The sequence below is a fragment of the Megachile rotundata genome, chromosome 6, assembly GCF_050947335.1.
Source record: "Megachile rotundata isolate GNS110a chromosome 6, iyMegRotu1, whole genome shotgun sequence".
Lineage (NCBI taxonomy): Eukaryota > Metazoa > Arthropoda > Insecta > Hymenoptera > Megachilidae > Megachile > Megachile rotundata.
This window is the reverse complement of record NC_134988.1, coordinates 17,385,676-17,409,500: the sequence shown is the minus strand read 5'-3', so window position 1 is coordinate 17,409,500 and position 23,825 is coordinate 17,385,676. Positions and strand designations below refer to the sequence as shown.

The window sequence follows — 23,825 nt, the reverse complement described above, 5'->3', positions numbered from 1 at the left end:
TTGAATCCTTAATTGTTTGCTCAGTTTCGCCATAAATCAATATTTGTCGAAGGATGCCGAATCAATTCGAAGATAAAACAGTTCTCGTCGGAAACAATTAGAGAAGACAAACTGTAAGTAATCCAAGTTCAATCTCGATCTTCGTCACTGAGCGTCATCTATCAAAAACTTTTCGGTTAATTTATCAAACCGTTACGATTCTTCGTCATTCGTATAATTAGTTCACGCTAAAATGTCAGTCGACAAAGCAATCTTTAACGATTGCGAGCACATTCCGCGTCGAGGTTGAATTAATTCGCGTTTTAATTAAATCTTTCGCGTTGCATTTCCTGCGCCAATTGATTTCCCTCTCCATCGACGCGAATTCAGATAACGTAAGTAAATCGTGAAATAGCAACACGCAACGCGTCACCGCATTATTTTCTCGTTCATCTTCCAGGTTGAAATTAAATTTGTATCGCGTGAACCTTGCATCTTGGATATACTCGATCTTGAACAAGATTTTCGGCTGACACGAAACCGGGTTTAATATTTTCGAAACGGACAAAAAAATTGGTGGAACATTTCGCGCCCGAGAACACGAAATTCTTGGCCGTTTCGGCGAGTCGCTACGCGAGAATTTCATCTAGACCTCTTAAGGGTTGCAATAGCAGCCGAGTCACGCTAATAGCTTTCACCATATTTTACAGCGAACGTTTTCAGGTTATGTATTACCGCGGAATATTCGCGCGAACTCGGTGAAGTTGCATTTTTCTGCAAAAACGCGAATGATTTATCGCTGTAACGCGTGACCGGAAAATCATTCGCGAGATCATGACGATATCGGGTCATTAACCTTTTGTTAACCCCTCCAACTCGCTCGAATATTTCTCCTTTAACTTTCACAATATTAACGATGTCCTTCCTTCGTGGACCATCCGATATTATTAAACGGGAAGATTAACTTTTCTCTTAAATTACATTCGATATTCGCGACATTGTGGACGAAAGGAAGAAGTGTTTCTTATGAGTAAGAATTTTATGCAAGCTTAATTGCATTTCCGAGATGCGAGGAATATTAGAACTCGGTCACGTTCTATTTAAAATGTGTTCCGCGGTAATCGTCTTAAATATCTCTTCCTCATTTTCCAGGTAAAATCGCGGAGATGATCTCTTGTTCGTGGAATGTCGAATCGGGGAAACAGTTGAATGTCGAATTAGAAGCGAGTTTCTGCCATTGTTTCGCTGCAGGTGAAGATTTGGGATTCTGGAACCGTGAACCTTTACGATTCCAAGGTATTATTTTGAAACCACGAGGTAACGATGGGATTTTGAGAGTTCTGGTCTTAAAATTAAAAAGTTCGAACTCTTGGGACGGGACTATGAGACAGTAAGATTTTGCGAATTTCAAACTTTATTTTGCTATTTTGCGACTTTGTAAATGTCTAGCTTTATAACTTTATAACCCGGGGCTTTGAAACTTTAGTACTTGCTCGAGAAATTTTTACTCGCATTGATCTTTATACTAAGAATCCACCTTAAAGGTCGCTGACGTATATTTTTGTTCATCGTCCTACTTACAGTTCCTGCCACCATATGTCTTAAAATTATTAGATTGGTGTATTTGTATTTTAAACCGATGCCACTGCAATTAAGTAAATTCGTAGATGCACCGAGTTTGGACAAGTATTCGAAGCACGATAACCTCGTCATAAACGTAGAAAGCTCGCTGAAGGATCTCAAATTACACAAATCTTGATCTACCATGAAGCACCTTCTGTTGTTGGGAACGCTTCCTCGAGTTTCGTCTTTGTTTGTTACACATTGCAAGATCCCGAGTCACCGCAAACGCTGCAGGTGCTCGGCTCGCTCTGCGAGAATAATGGGAACCAGTGCTCTAAAATGTTGTTCAAGTTATAATAGCGAAACACTTGGGTTGGTAATCGTCCCGTGTTATTCTACAGAAAGCGACGTTCGAGTTTTTCTTTTGAAAATTCTCCCGGAGAAACGCGATAATTAACACCTTTTACACTTTCTCTCCAGCGTGCAAACAACAAAGTTTGCTCTCAAATTTTCACCTTATAGCATAATACTAATTCTGCGAAGTACCTTTGAAGGAAATATACAAAGTACAGTAGACTACATCAGAATTTATTTCCACACGTTTTTAAATAATTTGTGCTACAAATTTATCCAGCCAATCTTTTTCGAATCGATCGATTGCCTCTTCGATTCTTGAGCCCAGGTTCTTGTGTTTCTCTTCGAATTTTATTGGACGATCTGCAAAGTCGTTCTGTAACAAAATAGATGTCCATCTTCGTCTTTTTGTGAAAATTTTAAATGGACAGGAAACTTCGCAATCTGTGCATGTATTGTATAAAAACAGGGAGGAGAAAATTGATCGTATTCACTCACGGTTTTTCGGATTCGATTGTAGTTTCGGTTGTAAATTCGTGGCCCGTTTCTACGATACTCTGGAGGTTCCCTTGTCCCGTGTAGAATCAACGCAAACGCTTCTATTGTGCCATTATTCTCTTTTGGACCGATCTGTTGAACAAGAATTCACGAAATCGGGTCAGTAGAGATTGATTCGTTCGACGTTCGACGGGCGGAAAAAAGTAATATTAACAGCAAACATTTGTTATAAACAATCACCTGGTCCAGAACATCTAGAGTCCAAACACCGCGCGGATCCTCGCCCCACGATGCCACCGACATGAATTTCCATCCCTTAAAACCGGCATCCGAGCTGTCCAGTGTTCTGGGTTTCAATATTTGCACCTGTGTTCCTTCAAAATTTACCGTCGATCAATAAACAATAGCGTAGCTCGACAAATCAACACGACTGTTAATAACTTATTTTTCGATGCGTTCGACGGCCTGATTTCGAGCGCGATCATCTCTCAAGATGAATATACATGAAGTATGGAAACAATATGTATATGCAATGCAATTTGTGCAAAATACGTTGCATGTCATTCGTTATGCAAAAATGCTGAATAAAGAACATATTTTTTCAACCGATTAATGACACGATAAATTGCTACCCTGCTTTGCATGAACATTCGCATACGCTCCATCTGTTCATCGCTGCCCTAAGCAATTATAAGATTGTTCGAATCGAAGATTGCCAAAACAATTGTTTTACCGAAACGAATATCATTCGAGTGTTCGTATCATTTGCAGTTGTTTTCGGTTGACCGAATTCGCGTCTCATCGGCCTTCGTTATTTTACGAATATTCCCCGATGTATTTACGCACGCAACACCGATTATTAATATAACAGAAATCCGTGGTCGGAATGGAACAGTTGGGACACGATGATCTCTCTCGCTCGGATTTGAATTAGCTCAATTGTATTATACTCTTGTATTGCCACCTACACGCGGATTTTCTCGCGGGCACTCGTCGTAACGCACGAAGTTCCACGTGGATTCGGAATTAAAAGTTTGATATAAAAGTCTCTCTTAACACCTGTGTTAACTCGGTGTTTCGCAACCATAAATCTCGAGGATTGACTGTTCTCTCGCCTGGGAATTCACGACATCGATCTTGATAGATGTCGTACATCTCGCTCGTGAACACTGTAAAAATCTTATTTCCAAGACGTTTTACTCGAACGTTTCGTCTATGTACCACATTTGATGCTATAAAATCCGTTCGAAACGGCGATAAATGCGCGGCCGAGCGAAACAGATATCTCAAAGTGCAGTGAAATGCAGCTTCGTGGCGCATAAAAGTGTTTCACCTAACATTTGAACCGTGAAACTCTTTGCCGAAATGTTAAGCTTTCGTATAAGCTAATTATGACGATGCAATTATAATTATACACGGTGTTGTTGTCATACATTTTTATATAATTTACACTTTTTGTACGTTGCCGCATATGCAATATATTACTTAAGCTTGTCCGAAATATCATCGTACCACGAAATGAATGCTGATGGCGTTAAAAGTTTTCCGAAATATTTTCTCGTTTCGTTGCGGGTTGGGTGAGTTTGTTAAACGACGAAACGACCTTGAAATGTTTACTGACACAAACGTCAAGCGCATACCTGAGGGTGCAGTCAGGTGCATCTGAAGAGCACCGCGAAGACTGTACTCGAGGTTGACCTCGATTTCTACGTGTTCTAAAAACGTTATCTCGTTCCCAGTCGATCGACACTCGTCTTCTGTCTCGAATCGCAGCCTCCTCGTATCTCCGTAAGCCAACCTCTTGTCGACTCTGAATCAAAGAACTTTTTTGAACGAGCATGTCCTTTAATCCAACTTTAGAAAGATGTATAAATACTTCGTACTTAAGGATTTCGGAATTTTGGACTTTGTAAAGCAATGGATTAAAATGCATAAAAATTTAAAAGGGTTCGTAGTTAATTTTCGGATGACCACTTTCCCAAGGGAAACCTATCACGCTCGCCATTATACAAACACCGATCGATAAAACCGGTTGAAAGTTTCCGAAACGTTCGCTGTCAAAATGCAGAAGCGTTCTGTTTCTGAAATCGATTCCGACGACTTAAATATTCCACGATATAGCAAGCTGATATCGTGCAGACGTCGTGTGGCTACGGTTGGATTAAAGTTTCGCCAAGAGTGCAAAGAGGGAAGTTGAAGCTTCGAAACGGAAGCCTTCTAACTGTATTTACTTTTCAAGAGTTGCGTTACACGGTTGCTGGGGAAAATAACTCTGGCAGCCAAATACTGCTTTTATCCTTAATTATTCAGCGGTATCGTCGTCAATAATATATCAAAGTTACGTTCAATGTTACTCGGGACAAGAATTGTACGGATTAAATAATGTATCATCCAAGCAAGAAAACGTTGCTTGGAAATTTCAATGCAAAGTTCCGTGCATCATTGAAAACGCCAACATGTGTCTTGTTCGAGGCAGAGATCGTGCTGGAGGGGGATAAGCTTTCGAGCAACAGCAAGAAACGCACGAAAAGTCCTCGAGACGTTCCACTTTTACGACTGTCGTCTTTGCGATTCGGTAACGAACATGTGAAGCCCTCTTTCAGAGATGTTGGATTTAACGACGTGAAGTCGCTGCGCTTTTTCAAGCATCAAGGACAGACGAAGGCTCATCTGGAACTTTAATCGCGAGAAACAGAATGTGCACCTGTGTTGCCGTATTTTATGACCCAAGAAGCGCGTTCTAACTAGTAGCTTTCCTTGAACTTGCAATTCTACCCAACAGTTTCGCAACATGGATTCGTTATTTTTACGAGCTCGACTATTCGATGTTAGCAGCGTTTAAAGCGCCCTACGAAATCACGTACAGCCGTGGGAATCTAAATGGACCATGAGTGCCAAATCCTACATGTGTAGTACCGACAATACTATCGATTAGCGAACGTACATATTACATTCGGTAAGCCGAATCGATTTTTCGTTTCAACAAACATTTGGAATTACAATGGAAAATCAAGGAAAGGACTCTTTAAACAAGTCGATGGAAAAGGGCATTGTTACTTGTTCGAAATATTATTAAACAGTTTATTTAATTCGAACTAAATAGATTTGACTAGACGTGACAACTTCGAAACGTTCCTAGGTTTAGACATCCTTTGTTAAGCTTTCCTCACCGTGTAAAATACTGGAACAGGGAGGAGAATTAAGGGAGAAGATAAAATTTCATCGCAGAATTACTCACACCCCAGAAATGTCCACTTTGCAGATGATTTTCTGCGGCACAGTTGTCCAATTGGAACTTGCCGTGACCAACGTGTACGCGTTCATAAGTCCGAAGCCGAAACGTGAGTTGAACCAAAATCCGGCAGAGTTTCTGAACCATCCAGGATTCTCCCTGAAAGTTCATGCAATTACGGGACTCAACAGGGTGAAAGAAAGAGTGGCCAACGTAAAATGAAACGGTTCTCAGTAAAATGCGAAGTAATTCCTTTTTACGCGTCAGGAGGTGTATGTATCTTGCTATTGAAACTGCGAAACACGGGTTTAATTTAACACCCTTCTTCGTTTAAAAGATCGGACTTCTGTTTTAACAGGTCGCTGGATCGCTAAAGTAGTCTCGGAGATCCTGGAAATGTAACGTAATTAATTTTCCTTCTGCATTATTCACGAGTTCATTTAACGAACATCATTTTAAAGCGCGAGTCACTTCATTTGTGCGATATTAACGAAGAATCGTACGCTTTATCTGCGTCGCGAGACCACCGTGTAATCGTCGGTGTAATATTTTTTTCACTTCTTCTTTACCTTTATAAACGGTGTTAGATTGGAGAGCCAGATTTACTAGCTTTCTACGTGCACCCTTTTTTCTCTTATAAAAGAAGTTTTGTATCGTTTTACAGAAAGCCCAAATGTTTACGCCGTATTTGAATACCGGGGGAAAAGTTCGTAACCGTCGTGCCATCCATAACCATTAAATCGCGAGAAAAGGAACAGTACAATTCATCGAGCACGACCGTAGAAAAGACTAAAAGGAAGAAAGCTCGTTCTTAGAGAGGTGCAAGCACGTCGTGACCCTGACTGTCGATCAGGCACGTGCAAAAGCAACGCGACTGGGCTATTATTTCAATCAGGGAAAGCAACGGACCCCACTTCCTATCCGCTTTACCTCAATTACTGTTTTCCGTAGAAACAGCACGACCTACATTTCGCGTCGGTCGCGAAACGAATAAGAATGACGCGATATTTTAATCCGACGTGATTCGTGTTGGGAAGAACGCGAGATCGACGCCGCCCGTTGTCTCGCGAGAATGCTTTTTATCTGCTCTAACGAACCGCGACGTATACTGAAATGGAATTTTATTAATTGGTCGCTTGATTGTATTTGCCATTCAGAGTTCTATTTGTTGCGAATGATTTTTGGGAGATTTGAATTTTGGGAAGTTGGGGGTTTAGAAGGTCAGGACCTTGGGAGATGGGAATTTTGGGATAGGGGTAGTTTGTGCAGCTTTAGAAGATTGGGTGGGATTTTGGATGATTGGTATTTTGAGACAGTATGACTGGAGATTGTGGTATCGCGAGATGGGAACTTTGGAAGATTGGGACTTCAGGAGATTGAAATTTTGAAAAATTGGAACATGCATACAATTATAAATAAATGCGTCATATTAAGAGGGTGAATTATTGACGTATTTGATTGTGAAGTCCCTTTGATATCCCATATTTTGCAAAATCAATAGTTGCGTTATATTTCTGTTTATGAACGGTTATTGAAGGGAATTACGTCCTGATGTTTTAATATTACATGTACCAAAGTTACATTTATAAATAATTAATCGCGATAAAGCAACGAATATTCCTATGGAAAATTACACTAAGTAAAACTTTACAGACAGCAATATATAAACTAAATTAGATAATCTCACCTAAGAGGGCTGTATTCTGATGTCCAAACGATGAGATGTTGCACGTCCCTCCACGTCAGATCCTTGCTTTAAGACAACAATTCTATTTTCAGTGTCAAGATCACGTTGAGAAGTTAACTAAGATAACTTTGACGATCCTTTAAAACACGATCATCCGTTCCCCGTTAAAATTGCGTTAGAGGAATGGAAGTTCGAAAAAGAAAATAAGAGAGAAAATTATGCAGCAAGCACGTACTTAACTTGCAAAGCTAGGGCCAGTATTCCAGCAGCTAATGGAGCGGACGCAGAAGTGCCGGTGTGCTTGGTCGTGCAGGTGTTTCTCAAGTCTGTTGTCGCCTGTAAAGACGGAAATGGAGTCCATTATATTATTCTGTACGCTTTGTGCCCCATTCTGAAAGCCGGAATGGCGATGAATATTGGTTAAAATTGATTTAAGCTGCACTCGAGCCGTTCGATTAATTTTCACTGAATAACGTATTAACGATCGCTAAAGGACTTTCAAGAGTAATATATTAATCCCTTGGATAGATCTGAGAGGCACTCGTCATATCATATCATATCATGCTCGTCATATTTTCCCTAAGTGTCAAAATCAAGAGTTTGACATACGGTTGTTCTTGTCAAATGTATATTTGTATATTCGATACTATTGTACGTTCGATGTATCACCTCGTTTGTCACGAATGGAATAAAATGGAGTACGTACTATCATCTGATCGTGATAAGCCCCGCTACTGTACGTTGTCGCTAACGTAGCGGGACAGCTTTCACCGTACCAGGGAAATCTTCCAGTTTGACTGGCGGATCCAACGGCGATCGTGTAAACGCTTCCCACGTAGCCATCGCATCCGCAGTCGTCGGATTTTGAGCCACCGTTTCCGGAAGCCCACACGTAAATGCTCCCCTTGCCGTCTCTGCCCTAAATAACGCGGGCGAGGTCCATATTAATACTGTTTAAGAGTATTGACATTTATGATTGTAGGGTCTGGGATATGGGGATATAGGGATTTGATACAGGAATAAATCTATGGATCTATTCGTTCTAATAACGATTCTCCACCGATAAGCAACAACTGAGAATCAAGTATCTTTTATCTGTCAAGTATCAAGTATCTTTATACAAAAAAGTTAGAAGTGATCAAGCGGTCGAGAAGTGATATCCAGCTTGACAAACGCGTATCGCAACTATAAATATGTATCGAGGCTTGTTCTCAAACCTTTCACACCCTGTGCTCTTCATGAAAGTTTCATTTTTATCAGAACCATCGAGGATTTCGAAAGTTCCCGGAAACTTTTCGCGCCGCCTTTTTTGCTCGTTTAAAGTTAACCACGATCCCGCAGAAGTTTCGCGAGAAACCCGCAGAGAGAGAGAAGTAATTAGGAAGAGAAGGAATCCTTATTATTGCCGGGACGTTCAGAAAATTCTTAAGGTGAAAATATTGCGAGGACAGTACAGGACGGTCTGTTCGCTCTATGAAGTTATTAACGTCTCAGGTAATTGGACGTAGCTGACCCACGATATTAAAGCATCCAGAGTTTGTCACCAACTCCGGGATAATTAAACGGGATATCCAATTGCAAAGGTTTAATCGCGTATTTCTCTACTCGCCATTGTGACACCCCTTTCGAGAGCCTCGGTGGCGAGTCTACCGGGCGCCTCTAAACTTCTTCCATCGTCGGCGGGTCCCCAGGAGGCCGTGTAAATGTCCACCAGTTCCGGTTTGTATCCGAGTGCCTCTCCCTCGACGCGATCGTTTACCAAACCGTCGAGCAGCTTGATTCCACCGACGGAAGCTTCGAAGGCGACACCTACCCCGCATTTCCCGTTGTTTGCCTCCATCGCTATCTCCCCTGCACACCTAGTGCCGTGTCCATTTGTCCCTGGAGACGTTCAACAAATTGCAACGCGTGAAAAAACCACTAGCAAATAATAGTTCCATCGGGCGAATTTTATTTATGATGGCTGAAAGCTTTTTGGACGCAGTGAACAGGAATGAATACACTATTAATCGTTAAATTTTTCAAGTGTTTTATGGTACCATTAATGTACTAATACGAAGCAGTGTAAATAATAGTAATGGAACAGTTTGCAGTTGTTCATGGCAATATTGACATTATCGATAAACTTTGTCCAGAGGGGATGAAAATTCTAGTTACGATAACGATCGCTCAAAACGATGTTACAGGTGATAATGTTTTAAGTTTATCGAAACTGATGACACAGGTGTAATATCCTATATTATGCGATACAACGTACCTGATAATTCGTATCGTGGCAATGGGTCATCGTCACCCTCGTTCACGTCGTAACTGATGGATGGATCCTATTCAATCCATTAACAATCAAATTACTCGATTCCAGTTTGTAGGCTGGTTAATTGAGCTTCAGTCGGGCTTTGTACAAAATATAAACTACATCCACAGACATTGATTACCGGAAATTTGATACAGAAGATGAAAAGCATAGATTTTCATGATCGTTAGTTTACCAAGTTACTTTAGTTTACCAAGTCGATATTTCGATCGACTAATGATAAAGTAATCATATGTAGCTGAATGGATTAATTACGAAATATCCAAAGAGGTTGAGATCTTTCGTCATCTGTGAGTTGCAGAAGGTAACACGAAGCATTCGACTCACGTAATTGTTACGTAGGTCGTCGTGGGTATATTCCAATCCATCGTCTAGAACAGCGATTCTAACTCCACGACCTGTTATCCCCAGTCGATAAAGGGGTAGCACGTTCAGATCCAGCTTGGGTAAATCCTTGTTCGACCTGGTGTCTTGCTGCAACCGTTGATAAAGAAGTCTTATCACGTAGTAACCGAATCGAGCGTAGAGTGCTTTACCATCAACTGCTTTGTCGAATATTGATTTCATTTTATATCGATTTTCCTTTATATTAGGTCATCCCAAAAGTTCGACGTGAAATTTTCAAGGTATACTTTTTGAACGAATAAAGTGCACAAACATGTTGGTTAATGAACAGTCATGATATCCTGAGATAATTATTGATGTGAAAAATATTATGAAATTTTAAAAATGGCCCAATATTTCATCTTCGTCTTTAAACACCTATTCTAAAATATTGTGAAAATATTGCTATTTACCAGATACCATTCCTGATCCCATAGTTCATCGTTGAACATAAATTTAGAATCGTCCGACCCAAACTGTAGCGAGTTTCCATCATTTTCTTCCACGCTATTCAAGCGATACTGATCTAGTTCCAATCTCTTCTCTCTTATCAAAGGTTTCTCCGAATCGTAGCTAAATAACGGTACGTAATCGCGTTTGTATCGCTCGATCACCTTCTGTTGATCTGCCCAAATGATCTTCGCGAAAGAAAAACCGTGTCAGAGGGGATTTTAACTTTTAAACTGGCTCCTTCAAACAGTTTTTAAATAATTCTTAAAGAAGATCACCTTGACGCTCGAATTTAACGCTTTCGTTGAACGGAGTCCACTTCTCTTCTTGTGATCGTGACTGTGATCCTTGAGCCATACGTACGTGTCTTTGAACCCCAGAACCTAAACCAACAGATACGTCGTATGTAAAATTCATAAAGAGCACAGTTTCAATCATTTTCAGTATTTGTTCTCCGCAAACAAATTCTTGTGCGTGAATGTGTACAGACGCGTTGCGTAAATATTGCTTCATAAAAATTCAAATTATCGTTGCACCGATATTCCGCGCAATATTGCTCTCACTTATTCCTCCATTTTTATTTCCCTATAATTTGAAAACCATGCAAAGGAGTCCACATTGTAATATTCTAAAGGTATTCTACGAAGCATATTCGATGTTAGGTAGTTTCTGAATTTCGAAATAAAAGGACCTAAAGTCGTCAAAAAGTTGCAAGTTTTTATTATACCAAAATCCCAAAGGCAGAAGTGTTCGATAATTCGAAGGAAATTCACGAACAAGAGGTAAGGTGATTCCGGCGTTCGACTTCGAGGGTGTTACCCTGTCCCCTTAAATCGCGCACCCTCCTATCTCGAACGTCGAGGGTGAAACACGACGTCGCGACGTTTCAGCCCTTCGAACGATCAAAAGGGACGCTTCGATCAGGACAGTATGAGAATAAAGTTGGTGTCTCGATCGCAAAAGACAGAAAGGCTTTCCGTGACCCATCGAACGACTAAAGTCGAGTATCGTGACGATATTATTACCCGGTGGCACGTGGTGGTGTTTTTGTAGGGTATCCCATGTGTCGCACGTCTCTATGGGAAGAGGGACCACCTGGTCGAGTAGAAGCCACGATATTTCCGTAACGAGCGGCGCGTGCCTTTTATTTCGATCCACCTCCTGACACTCGAATTTTCCGACGCCTGCTCCTGATACTTTATCGATCCGACCGTGCCCTGATTGATGATATTGTGGTGGTGACTGCGTGTGTCGGCGCAATAGGGTGCGACGCACGGGGTGCTGCAGGTGCAAAGTAGTTTATGGTTTATGGTCAGTCGGAGGAGATAAGAAATGAAAAGCGTGTTGCAGGAATAATTACATACTGGTAATTTCATCTATGAATTTCAAAAATGCTGGCCCTGTTGAGAATGATTTATCGCGTTGATTGCCATCGAGTTTACTGCTGACCAGAGAATAATGGTAGCAATTGATTAATTTTCGAAAACATGATTCTGCAACTTTCGGCGAACGCAACATTAACAATAATCGAAGTGAAGTCATAAGAAATACACGTGCTTCTTTAAAGGTTTCTTAATTTAGTTGCATAACTTGGTGGTAGAAAAAGCCACAAAGTTTCTTGTTGAAATGTTAACAAAAAACAAAGCACGAATTATCACAAAGCATCGAATTTATTCACAAATACATGAAATATTAAATTATCGAAATCATGTAACTTCTTTTGCCTGCCGATCAAAAATCGTTGAAGCGTTCGAAATGAATTCCCATCACGGACACCGTGCATGCTTCCAGCGATGTCAATTATAAATAAAGTTTGCGTTGTATAAATTGAATACACCTGACTGTGCAATCGAATGCTCTACATTTTGTTTGTTCACGCAAAATTGCATCGTTTCCATGTTCGCAATATCCCCACTTTGGTTAAAAAAATGTCCAGAAAGTTGGAAACATGCGTGATGTAGGCGACAGATAAGCTGCACAAATATTGTGACACAATGTTGCAGCTTGCGAATTTGGTAGTCGTATGATCGAACACGTCGAATTTTGTGATCGTTATAGTTGTATCATCGAACGATTTTTCTAGACTAAGTTAATTTTAATATTTCGCGCCTCGAAATAAATGTCACGCGGCAAAATGCAACATTTTGGCGCTGTTCGTTTCGCGAGCTCATCACGGATTAACGCGGCCCACGTTCCGCAATTTTCCGCATTAATTAACAGCCGAAGACATTTTAACACGTTCCGTGTGTACACGCGCGAACGCGATAACACCTGACCCGAAATTACGGCCGATTTAATCGTCGAAAAACGGCTGGTCGGCGTAACAATGTTACGCGATATTACGGCAGATCACGATAGGCTCAAGAGTGACCTCAATTTTCATCGAATCACATCAGCGTGGAAAACAAAGGCCATAGAAATCCGTTATGAAACAATAATCCTGCATCTGGTCGGGTTGGTTCGCGGAAACAGAAAAATACCCTATAATCCTGTATCCATTATGTGGAACCAATTCGGTCATCGAACCAAACGATAAACGACTCGAACGTCCTCGACGAATATGCATGCTTGCTTTCCGTTTTATTTTTTTTTTTACCTGTCCATTCTATCTGTCTGTCCACTTGTTTGTATATTTTTTCTCTTGTATTACTTTAGTTTCGACACGCACACACGGATTATTTATCGTAGGTGTTAACGATCGAACGCGATCGGGTAAGCAGTTACCGATTTTTACGTCACCGGAGCCCGATATCGGTGCCATCGCGGCTTCCGGCGCGCAGGAAGTCAAAACGTGCAATTTACATCGACGACATTCGGCCCTGCAAATAATTTTGCCAACAGCTAAGAAGATTTATGGCTTCGATATTGTTCGTTGCCCGGTTGTTGCGTTAATGCCACGCTACGTCGTGTATTTTTCACTCCGATTCGAATATTTTCCGCCGTTCGTTTCGTTTCTGTCGCCACGATGGATGGATAAAAATTCTGACGATTTTACCCACCAATATCCTGCAAAAACATTTCGCTTCCTGCTAATCTATGCTCTGATTCAATTGAAAACAACGTTCTGGGTCACACGTTCATCCACTACCGTGCTCCGAATTGAGACTTTCATCTCGACTTTTGGAATGCTATTCGGCCTTGATTACTCCTCAGGCTCATCCACTTCTTCCTGCGAAACGAGCAATTTTGAAATGAGACACGTTCGTCTTAAATTCCACGTGGGAACGCTTCAAACTCGAATTCGTCTGTTACGTGATAATGACGTCGTCGTCCACGTCCCCGTGGCAATCGACGTTCTATTTTGTCCAAAACCACCCTCGAGACGCGCCTCTTCCTCTCATTAACCCTCCGAGCGCCACCAACCAATATGTACGTTCAGCGAAATCTATAGGTTCGGAGTTTGGACCAGAGATGCAGATATCCGACTAGGATAACTTCGGTACTGTAATAATACCTAGCATCTACTCGTCGTGATAATATGGCGAGTGACAGTGAATGCACGATAGTAGAATGTGTGATGGTGCAGTATGTGATAGTGGGACATGTGATAGTACGACGTGTGGAAGTGGGTGAGTAATAGTAGAATGCGTGATAATGAAGTGTGTGGTAATTGGGCGTTTGGTAGTGGGACTCGTGGTAATATCGGCGAGTGGTAGTGCGGCATGTGGTAATACAGCACGTGGTAATATAGTGCGTAACAATAGTGAGATGTGTGGTAGTACGACGCGTAGTAGTACAATGTGTAGTAGTGGGATGCATGGTAGTACAACGCGTGGTAGTATAATGCGTAGAGGTGGGATGCGTAGTAGTACAATGCGTAGTAGTGGGATGCGTGGTAGTACAATGCGTAGTAGTGGGATGCGTGGTAGTATAACGCGTGGTAGTACAATGCGTAGTAGTACAATGCGTAGTAGTGGGATGCGTGGTAGTACAATGCGTAGTAGTGGGATGCGTGGTAGTACAACGCGTGGTAGTACAATGCGTAGTAATGGGATCCGTGGTAGTACAACGCGTGGTAGTACAGTGCGTAGTAGTGGGATGTGTGGTAGTACAATACGTAGTGGTGGGATGCGTGGTAGTACAATGCGTAGTAGTGGGATGCATAGTAGTACAACGCGTGGTAGTACAATGCGTAGTAGTGGGATGCGTGGTAGTGCACCGCGTGGTAGTACAATACGTAGTAGTGGGATGCGTGGTTGTACAATGCATAGTAGTGGGATGCGTGGTAGTACAATGCATAGTAGTGAGATGCGTAATAGTACATCGCATAATAGTACGTACTGGTAATACGGTGTGACAGTATTCGTCTATAGGAGTGGAAACAAGCCTTCCATCAGCGACGTGTTCTAAAACCTGTCTGAAATGCAAATAAGAAATCAGAGGTACTCATTACTTGACAATCAAGCGTTTGGTCTTATCGGTCGTTCGAATTGCGGTCGATCGTCCCTCTTGTGGGGGAATATCAGCGAGATCGAGGCCATCGAGGTCGATCTGTAATAGTGTTGGTGCAAACGACTGATTCTAGATGCGCCAGAGGGAAAGGAATGAGATGTGGAGATGGTAAGGGCAAGGTAGAGGGAGCATTTTCGCAGTCCATTTGTTTTGATCGGATTTCCAACTGTCTCTGGTAATCCCGCGGCAGTAAGCTCCCGCAGGCGTCGTCAGAATCCAATGAAAACCCTAACGTTCCCCTATCCTACGTGGAGCAGAGACACCTTTCGTCGTGTTCGTGGTAGGGCCACACCTTCCCCGTGGATTCCTCTCTCGTATTATCGCTGTCTACGAGCTGTTTCTCCTGCTACTTCCCGCTTTGGTTCATGTTCCTTCCAGTTCTTTTCTTCGTTGGGTGGATTACTAACGGTGGATCGAAAACGTTTGGTGCTTCGGTTCTCGTTAATCGATCAATGCGCTGGTCCCAGCATCGAGTTCGAATGAACTATCGCTATGGAACAATTCTTTCGCAGTTCAATTTTTTGTCGGTGTGTCTGACCCTTCATAAAAAATACAAACATAGAGACGAATAAAACCGTTCGCATTCGATTCAACTGTTTCAATAAATACTCGGATTTCTATCCAATATTCCCAACTCTGTATAAAATAGAAAAGCGGAGATAAATACTATGGCATTCTCGAATCGGCAGAGATAATGTTTTAACTATGATTCTGTATCACAATTCTTTCAACGAGAATTCAGTTTTTATCAGCGTTCAAAATTTATATCATATTAGCTGTGAGTCGTTAAATAGCGAAATATCAGGAAATATGCAATCGCACAAAATATTAAAACAAAATGCGAATCGTGGATCGAAATGATTGCACGTATTGTACAAACTGTAGATTCCAATGTGTCCCTATATTCCTAACCCTCCTCCCCATAGAAAAAGCAATTAACTAGCGTTACATGTCGAAAGGGCTATAACTACTGTCTGTCTGTCTACAAACCTGGAATCAATCATGATTTCTGTCCCAGTCCACAAATTCACCGCGTTTTTCATCCACTCCATTCGTTTCCCATCATCCTCCAAATGTTCGTATCTCCAATTTCAATTTTTAGCGAAACAACACGCGAACCCGCGATCCCACATTGCGTTATTTGCTCGCATTCATCGAGGCATTCGCTTCCATCTGGAAAATTGTTTGGTTCGCGATGGCGCATAAGCAGCCAGCCATGTATCATTATCGTTTACGATACACGCAGTTACATATCGATGTATAAACACCGGCAGGGATCTGCGATCCTTCGAGCCACGAAACTGCCACTCAACCCTCCTGAATTCAATGTATATAATTGAATTTGCAGTTCTCGAGTGGCTGGCAACGCGTAATCTCGAGCAACACGCACACAGTCGAGCTATTTACACGCGAGACCGCAACGACGTTAAGCGATATATGTACGTACGAACGATTATTACACCGGATAAAATTAAATGACACGATTTGCGAGCAATATCTGTGAAATTTGAGGAAATTTCTTGCATTGTAGGAGAAAATTCATTTGAACGCGAAAATTCAATTCCTCGGTGAAAAACACGTTCCAGTAACGAAATTGCTAAACGGTTAACAAACTTCGCCCACGATTGTAAACCGATAGCAAATTAAGTTAAATGTTTCTCTATTTTATACCCAGTGCATTTGCCCGTAAAAGTTTCGAGGAACGAAACGGAACGTTTTTCATTTTCTGTTTTTCCGTTTCGGTAATTAACCATCAACGCGTCGAAGATTTGAACAAATATCAGAGGTAGAATGTTTTATCGGCTACGCAGAGTTTCACTCCTCCAAAGAGAAAATACAGCGAAGTTGTTTGTGCACTCGACAGATACGATGAGCACGTAATATGTAGAAAATTGAATTATTAAAGGCAATCTTTGAAACTATGCTACGTCGAATCCAACGTCAAAGTCAAAGTTTTAATTGAAATCAACGCCGTAATCAGCGGTCACGTGAATCTGGTCAAAGAGGAGCCTCCGCTAGTTTCATACACTCGATCTCACTTAACTCTTGAACCTATTAGTATCGTATCGATTATGTTATGTATCGGAATTACGTGGCTGACACTCTCGTAAACTAGTACCTAATTTCACAGCAATATCGTGTTGGGAGTTGTTGCTTACCGTCATGTCATCGCGGATCAGTCGTTCGAAGTCGGGAACTTGGAAAAATATCGGATAGAGTGCTCTCACTATTATTCTGTATAAACTTTCAACTATATATGATTATTTTCGTACAAGAAATATTTTCGTCAAAAGATTTGAATATTATATTTTAATCAAAACACTGTTGTATCTCAATGTGTGTCTATGTAACGCGCGGTATACGATGCAGCATAGTACAGTGCAAAGCAGTAGAATTTACAGTTCAACGCGTGTTGATCCAACTAGTAATCAATTCGGCGCGTGGTGTGTCAATGCGTTGTGACCCCTCGTGTAGTAATACAACGCATAGCAATGCAGTGCGTTGCACTTCAACGCGTAATAGTGCAACGTGTGCAGCACATTGCAGCTCAACACGTTATGATCCGAGTATTCAGCGACGTGTGTCCCAACCGTATTCTATTGATAGCGAGGTAATCTACTGCGTGTTAAAGGCGGCAATATAACGAGAGTCTACTGTATTCATCGCAAAGAAGCTTCGTAGGATGTCGAGAAATTAGTGCAACCACAACTCGAACCATCGCCGATGAGAAATGTCGGGAGCAATGTTAACCGAAGATCGAAGATCAAATATCAAGATCTGGTCTACTCGATGCGAGATTAAACCTTTCCGAAGGTAGAAAGCTAACGAAGGCGAATACCAGCCAGCAGGTCGCTGTGACATCTGTCAACCCCCGTAACAGGGAAGTTCATTATGGCGTTCAGCAGGGCGCCACGTCATTTATATCAATTACTGCCAAACGCTAAGCTGAATCGGCAGACCTTCGCGTCGACCTCAATTATTTACGAACGTCATTAATGCTTGCGAGGGAAAACGCTGAAAGTGCCATGGTTAAGTCGTTTCGGGTTCAAAGAATTTTTCTGATTTTTGATAACCCTTTTGGCCCATCAACTTGTAATTAAGCGATAACGAACATTTAACTACCTCGAGTAATTTTGTAACATCTGGTCATTGTACAGAAAGTTGGAACAGAAATACTCGTGTTTCTTCGAGCGGAGATTATCCACTGTTTCAATGCAACAGTTAATTACCCCGCAAACGAATTGAACGGTTCCGATATTGCGTTGAACGTTAAACGAAAGGATGGACTGATGAAGTATTATTCTTCAAAGGGAGATTGTTGCTTTCGAAGCGTGTTACGAAACGCAATCGTGCCGGTTTCGATAAAATTTCTCTGAACAATTTAATTTTCAATTGCAGGCACCTCCTTTTATGCGATTCCCGCTCGATTATATGGAAATAAAGAAGTAACCGTGTCCCCCAGTATTCAGGAAATGAACATCAGGAAATTCATTCCAACGGTTTCGTAACAGCTTCTCGATAACTGGATTTCAATTTGCCCGGAGGGCAAGCTTGATTGAGCAATCCTGTGCCTTTGTAATATACGAGGACCGTGTAAGATATATGATAAATCAGACTAATCTGAACGCCCAGAGTGTTCAGTTTGCTTATCGTATTCTGCACTCGTAGCGTAAAATATACGACAGAGTTCATTGAAATGAAAAATCGATAAATTATGTATGAAGCCACGTCGATGATTAAGAATGACGCGGAGGAAAATGAAAATATTCGCGAAAGGAAATAACGCGGTCCTTTTTACGATACTAAATTTGCCAACAGGGAAACACGTAATTACACTACATGGTTTGGCAAGGGAACTAAGAAGCCATTCAGAAAATGTTTCCGTACCGAGTTATCTCTCCAACACGTCCCCGGTTTCAATTCGCGTTATGTATTAGCCACGATTTACGACTGGTTAGTCAGAGAAAAATGATAGCGGCTGGTCTTGCGTTCTCTTGCCAAATCGATGTCACGTAAATGTCCTTTGTAATTGTCTGCGAGCACCGCGTCACAAAGAAACGATTCATGGAAAATCGATTTTTGTTTCGGTCGCGCTATATCAAACAATTCTTGAACCCACTTCAATTTAAATATTAATGAATTTCTTGTGGTCTTCTGTCCCTTCATAAATTTCTAGCTCGACTCGAATAATATCGAAGTAGACAGGGAAAATTTAGTAGTGGATTCGTGAAAATCTCAGGACATTGAAATCAAACGGTATTATTGATCACTTAATCGACTATGAAATGAATTACGTTGATCTTCTAACGTCCCTATATTATTCGCAGAATAGTTCTAGTAAAAAATATTAATTTTCAAGGAGTCTTCAATTCCAGCCACCGATCACGGTGGCTTAAATTATGCGAAATAATTACATGACGCGACTGGGAAAATATAGGAGGGTAGTGAATCGCGTATGGAGCCTGGATTGCGGTCGGTGACGAGGTTGCATGTGCAGCTGCAAGCTGCAACAACGCTGCAGTCGGCTGCGACTGCAGGGAAATGCAGTTCCGCGGGCAGAGAAGTGCGATGCTCGAGGTTGCTGGGGGCTAGGTAAAGCGGTTGAAAAAGGAGAGCCACTCTGTTAGCGTAATTATGCCGTGCTGGCCACTCGTATTATGCTGGCTGATGTTCAGAAAACACGCGTCACTTCTGCTAGGCACGAAAACGATTATGGTAATTGCGACGATCTTTCAGCTCGTTTTGGACTCGGGGTGCACGCTCGTTTCCTACGCGCGTGAAAAGTGAAACTTTCCAACGCAACGTTTGAACTACAGAGACTTCGCTTCGTTTTTCTGCGCGTACGATTTTCTTTGCCGAGTCTCTGGGGTGCACACTTTGGCCCCTAAAATCGAGCGAAAACACTCGGTGCGTTTTCTCTGTTCGACGTCTTCGTTACTTCTTCGAAGCAGTCAAAAAGTTTCGAGAGCTAGACAAAGAAGCGTTTCGATCGACCAACGAATTCAAGAGAATCCTCGAGGATTGAATGGTCCTCGAGACCAATTAACTTCGAATGCAGACTTCGTCCCGTGAACGTCTTATCCTTTCGACTGGTTCTCGATGGATCGTGCAACAAAGAGCAAGGAAGCTAATCGATCGTCGAAATCGTCGCAAAGTCGTGTCTGCGAGAAAAAGGTGGTAAGATACGAGGATATCTTTGGTTGGCCAACGTTTCCTCTGGCGAGACTTCATTTCAAGACGGAACTCGTTTTGCAAAGTGCACGGCTGAATAAAAAGAGGGAGAGAGAAAGAGATCCGGACGATGTCTAGGCGAATCTCAGGATGGAAACGAAGGGAGAGAATGGCTGGAACGAGCGATCAAATGGTTCGTGAGGCTTGCTTACCGAGATAATCTCTTTGCAGCGATCCGTGCACCGTGGGGAAACGATTTGGCCGCACTTTTTCGACGTTTCCTGGTACATTCGCGTCTCGCTGGATCCCGAGGGTCTGAAATACGTTTACGCTTTCGTACAGATTTACTAGCGAGACGGGACGAGAATGTGCGGGACTCGCGTTCAAAGGCACCAGAAACCTTGGAAAAGTGCTGCGGTGAGAAAGCAAGGGACCTGTTTCCACGCGTATTTGACTGCGACCACGGAAATCCTTTTCAACGAATTGAGACGTGGCCGTGATCTTCGAACATCGATGACTTTCTCGCTTCTGTCTACTACACCTCGTCGCGTTTCGATATTGAAAGCACGTTCGTTAAAAATATAAATCCCCTGTTTTCCTTTTTGCGTTTTTAATCGGATAACGAAACGAGTGTCACTCCTTCTGATTCGAAACGGTTTATTCACGATCGATCGCAAATATCTCTGAATGATTATACGGCAGGAAATTCTGTAAAAAGCACAGATTCCAAGGACACGGTGAGTTTGGCCACGGTAAACTGGAATTGTATGCAAATATTATTTATCGATAAAACGATCGATGCTGCGCCAGCGAAATTTGTCGTCTCGTCGCGAATGCAAGGAAGCTGAGCGGACGATCGACGATGAAATATTTCCATGGAATATTTGTCCAAGATATTCCATGCGCTTCTACAATTTTTCAACAACAATTACAGCGAGGAAAACACGACATGTTTTCCAACAACGACGACCATCGCTCCACGAGCATGCAGCTCGCGCTTGCTGTAGCTGCGATGCGTGACATTCCCGTAATCCTCGCGATTGTTTCTCCAGGAATTCGATTTTACGTCGCCTGTCCGTCCTTTTTGTCCTCGTAAAAACAGGGTCTTATGGTTCTCTATAGTAACATCACCGTTGATATTTCAACATGGATCGTTTACGTCACGCGTGAAATTGACCGGACACGTTTTACGTCAGTGTTTAACGAACACTTGAGATTAGAGTGACTCGTCGGGGATTATCGGACATGAAAATGTCTTGTCGTACATCGCATATGGCGCCGTCCACTGTTTCATTACGATGTTAATTTGTTTCGTTCGATGTTATTCACGAAACTCCTTTCGGCGGAACATGTGGTTCGAAATATCTTGCAAGGTGATGAATTTATTTGGATGTGCAAAAGACTCTTGGGTAACGATAGTCAACTTTTTAATTCAAATTTTTCTAACTTTCCCTATTTTTTACTTGTAAATTTCCAAATTTGAGTATAAAGAGATTCGAGCGATTGTGCAGGCAGTCTATCACTGTTCCAACTATTACCATGACTTTAAATGAGGATTATTTCCGTATCGCGACAATAAATTTCCCTCCTACCATCTTTCACGGCGAGCAACTTCATCCGTTCTCTTCTAACTCTGACTGAAATAAACAGGAAAGTTAAGTTACAAGGGCTGGATGCTCTGGTCAAAGTTAAACTAGAATTGGGCGTAGCACAAGTGGCTAACAATAAGTTATTAAGCAGTTCAAGTTTTAATTGTATCTCGCAGTTGTAGCTGCATCTCGCAGTTGCAGCTGTACGCAACGTTGACGAACTTATTCAAGGAATTACAGGCGAATATTCCAGCTTTCCTATTTTTTGGGAAACGCCTCATCCGTACCGTGTTTCGTGAAAAATTAAAACATTGCAAACCTGAAAAAGTTACTTTCAATCCTTTGCAATCCTTTATAATTCCTCTACGTTCAAGCAATTTAATTAATTTGTTATTACTGTGTACCTAACTTGCTTGTTGATAACGACCCTTTACATTAACTTCGTTTACATAATTAATGCTCACCGGTCCCAGATGCTTGTACCCAGCCTGCAAAGCCAGAAGAGATGCAACGTGAGGTCCACCTTCGATCCTGACCACCCATTCTTCACGATCACCATGGTGACCCACAATACCGACCACAAATCTCGCAACACACCATACCACCAGCCAGAAGTGTGCACTGAGAAGAAGAATCCACCCCCTCACTGATTCACTTTTCACCAAGAAATAATAGGATACCGTGACTCGATGATGAAAGTGTCACGTACCTGGCCATATCGAAATCTGAGAATTCGAGAAGAGGCAATAAGTCTGGCTAGATGGTGCAATTAATACTTTCAACCAGGCACCAGGAGCGTTCCTTTCTGGAGATTTTCTTCGACCCGATTCCACTGCTGGACGCGTACTATCTACGCGACTGGAAGGACAATCAACGGGACGTGGCACGCTCGCTATTGGATCCCGAGTGACAAGTGATCGGACAACAGAGTGTGGTAATTAGCTACTCCTTTTTGCTCGTAGAGGGGCTCACCCTGTCCCCACCAGCTTGCTAGTAGCTGGGAGAGGGTCATCGCAGTAATCTTAATACGATGTTGGATTACGGGGAGAAACGTCTCTCCTCCCCTTATTCAAAAAAGTATCAAAGTCATTCTTTATTTATTCGATTATGTGGGGTGGTTTTTCTTTGATGTATTAACCACGCGTTAAAACCTTGCAAATATTTGTTTGAAGCAAAGAATTTTCTAAAAGAATTAAGTTAATCTGATAGGAACGTCAGTTCAAAGGTTCAATTAAAGGTTTGAACGTACGTTTTGATCAAATACCGTAAGCATCGAACGTACGATGTTCGTAAAATTTAATATCAACGGCGTTTGCAGGGGTAAATAATTAAAACGAGGAATTTGGGGAGGATATAACACAAAGCATCCAGTTGCGGCTATTATTTCGCATCTCAATTACAACGGCGTCGAGTCAATCTCGCGAGAAATGGCATGGAATAATTCCTCCATTTTACCAAATATCGCGGGAACGCAGCGATGAATATAAGTGTATCTCGTTGGGATGTTATCGATAAACATTTCAGAGTATCATTTTCATCGTCCATTAAACTTCCGCGCGACAAACGTTCGTGCCATAATTTCTGACCTGTATACCCAATTTTTGATATTATGCTAATAACGCGTAGCGTCAAAATACCCATACAAATATTTCACGAGATGATAATTTCTTGAAGCAACGGGGATGCTACCGGTATTTACTTCTTTCAAGATCTATTCGTCGTCTCGAGGTATCTGCGAAAGAATCTGATTATAATTGAGAACACGGGCAGGTAAAGAGGATTTTGAAACGACTTCACTTTGTCGGACCCCGGAGGGTAGTACTTGTAAATAAATTCAGTCTTCTTTACTGTCTGTCTCTCGGCTGGATATACAAGAAGACAGAATAAAAGTGGCCGATAAAAGCAGAAATAGAGAGGCAGCAAGCGTCGTGAAGTTCATAGCGAAAGGGGGCGAGAATATCCGTCGATAAAAGGGGTCTCGTTTTGCTTCTGCTCACGTCGATTTCCAGATAAATCCTTACCTTGTCTATTTACAAGTATCCTACTCCTCGAATGGAGGAAAATCGCGATGTAACCGATACCTTTCGACACCGATTGCACATTCAACGAATGCTCTGTAAATGTTTTGAAAATCTTGTAGTTCCCTAACTT

At 41.9% G+C, this 23,825-nt stretch overlaps 1 protein-coding gene across 3 annotated transcripts; it reads right to left on the bottom strand.

Annotated features, from left to right (window-relative positions):
* Positions 1–2,109: 2,109 nt before the first annotated feature.
* On the bottom strand, positions 2,110–22,599 carry LOC100878561 (neuroendocrine convertase 1). Of its 3 annotated transcripts, XM_003704297.3 has the most exons (15): positions 22,384–22,599; positions 22,139–22,295; positions 10,740–10,844; positions 10,425–10,649; positions 9,955–10,101; positions 9,571–9,637; positions 8,923–9,194; positions 8,020–8,232; positions 7,549–7,649; positions 7,314–7,379; positions 5,633–5,785; positions 4,035–4,204; positions 2,635–2,768; positions 2,395–2,526; positions 2,110–2,272 (listed from the first exon to the last, which is right to left on the bottom strand). In XM_003704297.3, the coding sequence occupies exons 1-15, from the start codon at positions 22,389–22,391 to the stop codon at positions 2,147–2,149; spliced, it is 2,076 nt and encodes a 691-aa protein (XP_003704345.2). In that variant the 5' UTR covers positions 22,392–22,599; the 3' UTR covers positions 2,110–2,146. The 3 variants fall into 3 exon arrangements, with proteins under 3 accessions (XP_003704345.2, XP_076388737.1, XP_076388736.1); XM_076532622.1 differs by lacking the exon at positions 5,633–5,785; XM_076532621.1 differs by lacking the exon at positions 7,314–7,379.
* Between the last annotated feature and the right edge of the window lie 1,226 nt (positions 22,600–23,825).

Bases quoted from the DNA above. Each gene is read 5' to 3' on its own strand.
- LOC100878561 (XM_003704297.3), bottom strand. The intron at 10,102-10,424 runs GTAAATAGCAAT...CAACGGTTGCAG, and splicing joins GGGATCAGGAATGGTATCTG to CAAGACACCAGGTCGAACAA. The intron at 8,233-8,922 runs GCGAGTAGAGAA...CGCGTTATTTAG, and splicing joins TCGAAAGGGGTGTCACAATG to GGCAGAGACGGCAAGGGGAG.